General features: G+C 43.1%; 1 protein-coding gene across 1 annotated transcript; it reads left to right on the forward strand.

Annotated features, from left to right (window-relative positions):
• Positions 1-400: 400 nt before the first annotated feature.
• Positions 401-8,441, forward strand: EAH_00025880 (dynein intermediate chain, putative; the record flags this gene model as incomplete). Its single annotated transcript, XM_013396575.1, has 15 exons — positions 401-616; positions 1,598-1,696; positions 1,820-1,964; positions 2,403-2,482; positions 2,818-2,897; positions 3,216-3,438; positions 4,238-4,288; positions 4,751-4,858; positions 5,365-5,495; positions 6,186-6,336; positions 6,721-6,782; positions 7,145-7,226; positions 7,486-7,629; positions 8,045-8,106; positions 8,381-8,441. 15 exons carry the CDS (start codon positions 401-403, stop codon positions 8,439-8,441), a joined length of 1,695 nt encoding a protein of 564 aa, XP_013252029.1.
• Positions 8,442-9,513: the final 1,072 nt, after the last annotated feature.

Raw genomic sequence — 9,513 nt, forward strand, 5'->3', positions numbered from 1 at the left:
AAAGCGCATCACCTCGCGCAGCCACCTGCTTGCTGCTTGACAACGGAGGCAGAGAGGAGAAACTTGTGCTGCTGCTGCAACCCTGGCTTTTGCTGTTGAGGCAGCAGCTCGGTAGCAGCAGCAGAAGCAGCTTCTTGCTGCTGCTGCTGCTGCTTATGCGCCCCTGGCAGCCTTACTCATAATGAAGTATATCTATCACTCCCCGGCTAACTTTCATACAGAAGGCCGTTAGACTGTTTGCTTAGCTAGCGGTTCAATCAAAGGGAGTTTATTGGCTGGAGGAGGAGGAGGCTGCAAAGGGTGGGGCTTTAAACCCTAAACCCTAAACCCTAAACCCTAGCTGGGCAGTGTTTATACACCCGGATTGACTTCATTCCTTTTTGAATCACAGGCTTGCATAATGTCGGCAAGTAGTACAGCAGCTCCTCTCACGGATCAGGAGAGGGAAGAGCTGCGACAGCGGCTGCAGCAGCGACGACAGGAGCTGCAGCAGCAGCAGCAGCACGTGCGACAGCTGCAGGGCAAGGCTTCAGATGCTGTAAGGGAGAGTGTCTTAGCTTACGGAAATGCTGGTGGTGGTGGTGCTGCTGCTGGGGAGGAGACCGACATATCTCAGGTGGGGCGTTGACCGTGTTGCGGTTGCTGCTGCTGCTGCAGCTGCAGCTGCTGCAGCTGCTGCAGTTGAGGGCTTGTGCGTATCCTGCTGCTGATAGAGGGGCCTCTGCTGCTGTCTGCAGAGCGTCGCGTCGCTGCTGCACGAAGTGCTAGCGTCTGTACACTCGGAGCAGCCGGCTCCGCAGCCGCTGGCTGCTGGCGGAGGCGCAGCAGCAGCAACAGCAGCAGCAGACAGCCAGGCCCCCGGTACTAAGGCCCTTCCTGGAGCTTCCGCACGACCTTCTGGGGTGCATGCAGCGGCTCTAGAGTGAGACAGCTTTGCTGCTGCAGCTGCAGTAGCTTTTGCTGCAACAGCGCGACATCTATCAAACGCATGCATAAATGCATGCATGCATGCATGCAGCAGTTGTATGGGGCCCTACAACTGCTGGGAGGGTGTAGCTTCCTTTAGCACTCTCTTTGTCGTTGGTTTCAGTCTGTCTGTACACTGCAGTGCAGTGTATTTGCTTTAGACAGAAGGATTAGGGGCCGGCAGTGCAGAAGAGGAAACTCTACTACGTGCTCTGCTGATGCTGCTGCTGCTGCTGCTGCAGTCACCGTGGACTCGGGTTTAAACTCGCGAAGCTGGAACAGACAGACACAGCAATTCGCCCCAAGGCAAGTTGCCCCGGCGCTGCTGCTGCCGCTGCTACTGCTGCCGCTGTTGCTGCTGCTGCGGTTGCTACTGCTGCTGCTGTTGCTGCTGCGGCGCTGACATAGGATGCTAGAACGATGAGCTGGTGAGTGGAGTTGCGCTGCTGCGAGGGTCTGTGGAGCATTTGCTACTGCTGCATCGCTGCTGCTGCTATTGCTGCTGCTGCAGCGCTGCTGCTGCCATTGCCGCTGGTGCAGCGCTGCTGCTACAGGAGCGAGCAGCAGCAGCAGCAGCAGGAGCTTGAGGTTTATTTATTTGCTGTTTGCTGCTGCGTGACTTTGCATGCAGGCAGTTGAAACCCTCAGTCGTGGGGTTCAGGCATGCATAGAAGGCAGCGCTGAGGCCTCAGAGCGCACCCCGAGCAGTGAAGGGGAGGCGGGGCTAACAGTAAGCTGAAGCAGAATTCAGATAAAGACAAATAAGGACAAAGACAAAGGAAGACAAAGCCAAATAAAGACAAAGATAAGTAAAGATCAAGGCTGTTTATTATTCGTTTGTTTGCTGCTGCAGGCGGCAAACACCCTTACTAAGGCCCTGACGCTGAAGGTGACGAGTCCGCTGCTGCCTGCAGCAGAACTGGGACGCGGCCGCGCTGCTGCTGCTGCTGCTACTGCTGCTCCGCCAGCAGCTACTGCTGCTTCCTCCAAAGCCTTTCGTATGCTTCCTTCCTGCTGCGCTGCTCTCGCTCATAATATTTGTGCATGCATGCATGCATGCATGCATGCATGAGTGGTGTTTGTTGTTGTTGTGAGAGGAGTTTATTTTGATGGTTTTATTTGTTTTTCATTTTGCTGAGGGATAAACAAATGCAGCAAAGTTGACAGCATGTGCCGTTATCACAAAGACATCTCAGCAAAACCCCTTGCAAGCTCTAGTTTGTTGTACATTATATTTGTTTGTTAATTGTTTATTATATTTGTTTGTTAATTTTATATAATATTTATGTTTATTGCATCGTATAAAATATAAATATAAATATAAGTGTAAATGTAAATGTAAATATAAATATAAATATAAATATAAATATAAATATAAATATAAGTATAAATATAAATATATTATTATTTATTTATTACTGCGTTGTTTGCTGCAGATATTGCGGGTGAGGCAGAGAGGCGTCGTTTGATGGCCACTGCGGAGTTTCGCGACTTCTTCACCACCTCCACGAAGCTGGTTTGTCTTTTTTATATTTATTTTCTTCATTTCTTTTCTTTCTTTTACTTCTCTTCTCTTCTTTTCTTTGCATCTGTTGCTGCTGCTGCTGCTGGTGTTGCTGCTGTTCGTTTTATTTGGATTTCTACGTTTCCTCTTGTATGTGCATGCGTTGTTGCTCCTGCTGCTAGTGGTGCTGTTGCTGCTGTTGGTGCAATTGCTGCTACTGTTGCTGTTGTTGGTGCTGCTGCTGGTGTTGCTGTTGCTGCTGCCTCAGCAGCACATCTGCATGCAGCAGATCTGCATGCATGCATGCATGCGCATGCATTTGTTCGCAAGCTTTGGTGTCTGTACAGGTTGAGAGGACTCTGGGAGAGGCGGAGGTATTTAATCCTTTTGCAGATTATGAAGGCACAGATGCGGGCGTTCATGGGGAGTGAGTTGCTGCTATTTGTTTTCTTTTATTGATTTGCTGCTGCTGCTTTATTTGATGTTGTTGCTGTTGCTGTTCTGGCATTGCTTTGCTGCTACTGCTGCTGGGAAACACAAGGCTTTATTAGCAGACCCCTCTCTCTAGGGTTTAGGGTGTAGGCTTTTAGGTTTAGGGTTTAGGGTTTAGGGTTTTAGGCTTAGGATTTAGGGTGTAGGATTTTAGGTTTAATTAAGGTTTAGGGTTTAGGGGTTGCATTTGCATGGAAGTGCATGCAAATGCATGCTTTAGTTTGCATATTATGATATATGCGAATGCATGCAGGTCTGTTGATTTAGCGATGTTAATGGAGGTGTACAGAGACCGTCGATATTCCCCAAACCGCCCTATCACAGACATGCATTTTTCTCAGACATTTCCTGAGTTATTTCTGGCTGCTTATGGAGGCCCTTGCAGCAAATATAATAATGAAAATTGCCCAGCAGGCTGCGTCTTAGTATGGAATTTAGCAATGAAAGATAGACCTGAGTATGCGCTTACCTGTCAGGTAAGAAAAGAAGCATTAAGTTATTACATATCACAACACTAAAATAAAATAAAATATTTTTTTATTGTACACAATCTCTTAACCCTAAACACAATAATTCAGCATGCAATAATCACGTATTATATTCTGAGAAAAAGAATAAAGGGTGCGGCTGCTGGTGCTGCTGCTGCTGGTGCTGCTGCCGCTAGAGATAGAGTTGCTGCTGTTGCTGTTCATCCTGGTGTTACAGCTGCTATTCGTGTTGCTAGAGGTATAGAGTTGCTGCAGCAGCTTTTGCTGCTGTTGCTGCTGCTGCTGCTGGTTTGTTGCTGCAGCAGTTAGGGCTAGACAATGGCGTCTCCACTTATATAAATCTGTCTGCATTTGTTTATCGATTTCTTTTTCTTTTTCTTTCTCCTTCAGTCTTCTGTATGCAGCGCCTTATTCAATAAATTTGAGCCCCATGTTGTGGTTGGCGGTACATACAGCGGAAGCATCGTCATCTGGGATTGGCGAGTGCAGGTAGTTCTTGCATGCATATTTATTTTATTTATTTGTTTGTTCGTTTATTATTTATTTATTCAGCTGTTTATGTTATTTATTTATTTAGCTGCTTTAATTATTCATTTATTGTTTGTTTTATTATTGTTATTATTTTTATTTATTTTTTTTTATTATTGTTATTTGTATTGCTATTAGTGCTATGATGTAACGGGAGAGTCGCCTGGTGCTGTGGCAGCTGTAAGGGGAAGGGGTGCTGCTTTGTCTAAGCTGCTGCTTTGCTGCTGTTTTGCTGCTGCTTTTCTGCTGTTTGCTGCAGCGGAAGCCAGTGCAGCGAACGCCATTGTCTTCTAGAGGGCATGCAAGTGCGGTGAGTCAAACATATATATATATATATATATGCATGTACATATATATATATATATATAGAGCGAGGGAGACAGAGACAGAGAAAGAAAGCAAGAGTAAAAGTAAAGAGGAAGAGAGAAAGAAATAAAAAATAGAGAAGGGGGAAAAGAGAAAGTTGGTGACTTCAAAACGGTGAAGAGGAGGAATAAAGAAGATTTAGAGAGAGAAATAAAGAAAATAGAAGCAAAAGAGAGAAGAAAAGAAGGAGAAGATATATTTATTCTCTTAATATGAAGCAAGAAAACGAAGAAAAGAAAGAAAAGATATATTTTGTCTTTGAATATAAAGCAAGAAAAAGAAGAAGAAAAATATATATCTTTCTTTTTACTTTTCTTCCTCAGGGAATCAAAAGAAAGACTGATAAAGAGAAAGAAAAGATATATTTATTTTATTTTATTTTATTTTATTTTATTTTCTTCTTCAGGTGTATTCACTGGAGTTAGTAGGAACAAAGAATGCACACAATTTAGTCTCCGTAGATACAGACGGCCGTCTCTGTCAGTGGTCCTTGCAAATGATGGGACAACCCGCTGTAAACCCTAAACCCTAAACCCTAAACCCTAAACCCTAAACCCTACACGCTAAACCCTAAAACCCTAAACAATAAACACTAAAAAACCCTAAACAATAAACCCTGAACCCTAAACCCTACACCCAAAAGAATAAACCCCAGAGAATAAACCCTAAACAATAAACCCTAAACAATAAACCCTAAACTCTAAGCCCTAAACAGTAAGCCCTGAACCCTAGACCCTAAACAATATATCCTAGAAACAGCACCAGCAGCAGCAACAGCAGCAACAGTAGCAGTTCTACTGTCACGATATATATATATATATATATATATATACGTTTTCATATATATATATATATGTATATATGTATATATGGCGTTTAGCTGAGTGATTATGTCCTATCTGTTGCTACAATAAACCACACAACTACACATAACTTAATAATAATAATAGTAATAATAATAATAATAATACTATTATTATTATTATTATTATTATTATTATTATTATTATTGTGCTTCAGGAGACTTTAGATTTGAAGAGAGGGAGCAGAGAAGTGTGCGTAGAGTGTTTTGCATTTGCTGAGGCTGAAGTAAATTATCTGCTCTTAGGCGCAGAAGACGGCTTCATCATGACAGCAAATATTCACGGAAAGTAAGCGAATAAATAACCCTCCAGCAGATTAGACAGCTAGTGCAGCAGCAGCTATTAGTGCTGCAGCAGATTATACGGCTAGTGCTAGTGCAGCAGATTAGAGGGCTAATGCAGCAGCTATTAGTGCTGCAGCAGATTATACGGCTAGTGCTAGTGCAGCAGATTAGACAGCTAGTGCAGCAGCTATTAGTGCTGCAGCAGCTAATCGTACAGCAGCAGCTAATCATGCAGCAACAGCAGATAATGCAGTAGCAGCAGATAATAGTCCAGCAGCAGATAATGCAGCAGCAGAAAATAATGCAGCAGCTAATGCAGCAGCGGATGCAGCGGGGACTCTAAGACACTCCCTGCTGCTGTTGTTGCTGCTTGTGCTGCTGCTGCTTGTGCTGCTGCTGTTGCTGCTTGTCTTATTGCTGCTGCTGCTGTTTCTGGGCGTTGGCTTGTGTGGCTGCGTTTGCTGCTGCTGCTCACTTGTGTTTTTGTTTCTGCATATTATTTTAATTCTTTGTAAATATCTTTTTATTTCAATGCATGCATTTGTACGGTTTTTTCTTCTTTTTCTTCTTTTGTAGCATTCGTTATATTACTCTGAATAATTATTTGTTATCTATATGTATTTATTTATTTATCTATTTATTTATTTATTGATTTATTGTATATTTTCTTATATTTTTTCGGGTGTATGTGCAGCAAAGCCGGGGTATTGGATGCCTTCGAAGGCCACGGTGGTGCTGTGACATCTCTTCATTTTCACTCTGCTGCTGCAGAGGGAGCGAGCGACTACTCGCATTTGCTGCTGTCTTCTTCTGTTGATTGGTCTATTAAACTCTGGAGCAGCAAGGTACACTGCTGCTGCTGCTGCTGCTGCTCCTGCTGTTGCTGCTCCTGCTGCAGCTGCTGCTCCTGATGCTGCTGCTGCTGTTGCTCCTGCTGCTGCTGATCTCGCTGGTGATGTTGTTGTTGCTGCTGTTGTTGTTGGTGCCGCTGCTGGTGATGCTGCTGCTGCTGCTCCAGCTGGTGATGTTGTTGCTGTTGTTGTTGCTGCTGCTGCTGTTGCTGGTTTTTCTCATCATGTTGCTGTTTCCCGTGCTGTTTTTGCTGCTGCTTCTGCTGCTGCTGCTGCTGCTGCTGCTTCTGCACGGGGAGTCTCTGCATTTGCATGCAGTAATTTTTCTGCTGTCTGTCTTGCTGTGCTTGTACATAATTTGGTGTTTTGCTGCTGCAGAACCTGGGGGAGCCGCTGGCTTCCTTTGAAGGCGGAGACGCCTACGTATACGACGTTAAGTGGTGGGTTTGCTGCTGGTGCTGCTGCTCTTGCTGCTGCTTCTGCTGCTGCTGTTGCTGCTGCTGCCGCTGCTGTTGACTCGGCTTGCCTGTGCTATTATAATGCATGCATAGTAAGTACGGTCCCTCGCTGCTGCAGCAGCAGGTTCAGCTACTAATCTGCTGCAGCAGCAGCAGCACCAGTTTGATTTGCTGCTGCACTTTTGCTGCTGCTTCGCCGTGTCAACGGAGAATGACGATCCACAGCTTCGAGCTACTTTTTGCTGCTGCTGCTGCTTCTGCTTCTGCTGCTGCTGCTTGTGCTGGTACTGCTGCTGCCGCCTCTACTGCTGCTGCTGCTTCTGCTGCTGCTGCTGCTTTTATAGGCATCCAACGAACGCAGCAATATTCGCAAGTGCGAGCGGCAGCGGAAGTGTGGACATCTGGAACCTCGCTAATGACTGGGGGGTAAATATTATTTATTATTTATTTATTTATTTATTTTTTTGTTTGTTTGTTTGTTTGTTTTAATTGCCTGTTGATTGTCTGTTTTCCTTGCTGCTGCTGCTGCCACAGTTTCTGCTGCTGCGACTGTTGTTTCTGTGCTTCTGCTGCTATATTGCTGCTGCTCTTCCTCCTACAACTGCTGCGGCTTCTCCTGCTGCTGCTGCTGCTGCAACTGCTGCTTTTTCTTCTGCTTCTGCTTGTGTTGCTGCTGCTGCTGCAGAGGCCAGTGTTCAGCAGCCCCAAGCCTGAAGTGGCTGTCGGAGTGCATGCAGCAAAAAGTAAAATTGTTTGGTCTGGCGACGGCCGAAGAATTGCAGTCGGAGACGCCAGAGGAAATGCTGAAATTTGGAATGTGTCGCCTCAGGTACATTTCCTGCTGCTGCTGCTGCTGCTGTTGCTGCTGCTGCTGCTGTTGCTGCTGCTGTTGTTGCTGCTGTTGCTGCTGCTGCTGCTGCTGTTCCTGGTGATGGTGGTGGTGCTGCTGCTGGAGGTGGTGGTGGTGGTGCTGCTGGAGGTGGTGGTGGTGGTGCTGCTGGAGGTGATAGTGCTGCTGCTGCTGGTGCTCCTGCTGTTTCTGCTGCTGCTGCAGCAGCAGCAGCAGCAGCAGCAGCAAGCCTTTAGCATGTGCATACATCTAAAAAGGGTTTGCTGAGGAGGTGGTCAGTTGAACTTGCGGCTTAATGATACTTTCTTTGTTTCTTCTTTTACTATTTATATTTATATTATTATATTATTATATTTATATTTATATTTATATTTTACTTATTTCGCTGCTGCAGATATACCAACCGCGAGCAGAAGACAGCGAAAAATTCGACAGACAAATTGAGGGGGCCAAACCGTGAGCTGAATTTCATCAAGTGCTGCTGCTGCTGCTGTCTGCTGTTGCTGCTGCTGTTGCTGCTGCTGCCTCCTGCTGCTTTTGCTGCTGCTGCTGCTTTTGCTGCTGCTGCTGCTTTTGCTGCTGCTGTTGCACCTGCTGTAGTGCGTTTGTTGATTGTTTGTGCTTCTGCTTCTCGCTTTTGCTGCTTCTGCTGCCGCTGCTGTTTGCTGCTCCTGCTTCTGCTGCTGCATCTACTGCTGCTGCTGCTGTTGTTGTTGCTTTTTATATAAAGGGTGAGCAGTGAAGACGTCTCTGAGGACACAGCGGGCCCTCTGGGCTTCGGCGGAGAGTGAAGCATTATAAGGTTTGTTGATTTCTTTATTTTGTGTTGCTGCTGCCTTTGCTGTTAATATATTTCATTTATAATGCAGCTTGGAGGCTGCCTATACACCGCAGAACACAGACAATTGCATGCATGCATGGCTGCCCCTCAACTTTGGTTTCTTGTTTCTGTTTGTTTTGTTGTGTGTTTTATTCTTTTTCATTCCTTGCTTTTTAATTGTTTGTTTTATTGCTTGTTTTATTTGCCTTCTTGCTCGTTTTTTAAATTTGTTTTATTGTTTGTTTGTTTGTTTGTTTAATTATTTTTTGGTTTGTTTGTATGTTTGTTTGTTTGTTCAATTATTTGTTTGAATTGTTTGCTAGTTTTATTGTTATTTATATATATATTTTATTGTTTATTTTATTGTTTATTGTTTGTTTTATTGTTTGTTTTATTATTTAATTCATTTAAATATTATTTATTTTTTGTCTTTCTCTCTCTTCTCAGGTGTTGCTGCTTTCGTCTGAGGGATTTGCTGCAGGCTGCAATTTTCATAAACAATTTATAGAAGCCCTAAGACCAATATATTAAATTAATATATATATATATATATAGTTATATATAACATATAATATATAGTTATATATAATATATAATTATATATAATATATATATATATATAATGTTAAGGCATTCATTTCAATGTATTAAGGCTTATATGAAGGCCTTTTCATTTCAATATATTAGGGCCTTAATACATATATAATATGTATATAATATATATATATATATATATATGTTGGAGTTTCATATATATATATATATATATATGTATATGGAGTTTCTTATTATATATATATATATATATATACGCCTATGAAAACCTTCTTTTCAATATATTACGGCCTTTATATATATGCACATGCATATATACGTGTATATATATTATATATATAATATATATATATATATAGGGACGTGTTGATATAAATGTATAGGCACACACATATATATATATATATATATATACATGTATATACATATATATATGTATGTATGTATGTATATATATATATATACATACATACATACATATATATATG

Source organism: Eimeria acervulina, genomic scaffold (genome assembly GCF_000499425.1).
Source record: "Eimeria acervulina Houghton genomic scaffold, Eah_scaff214, whole genome shotgun sequence".
NCBI classification, from domain to species: domain Eukaryota; phylum Apicomplexa; class Conoidasida; order Eucoccidiorida; family Eimeriidae; genus Eimeria; species Eimeria acervulina.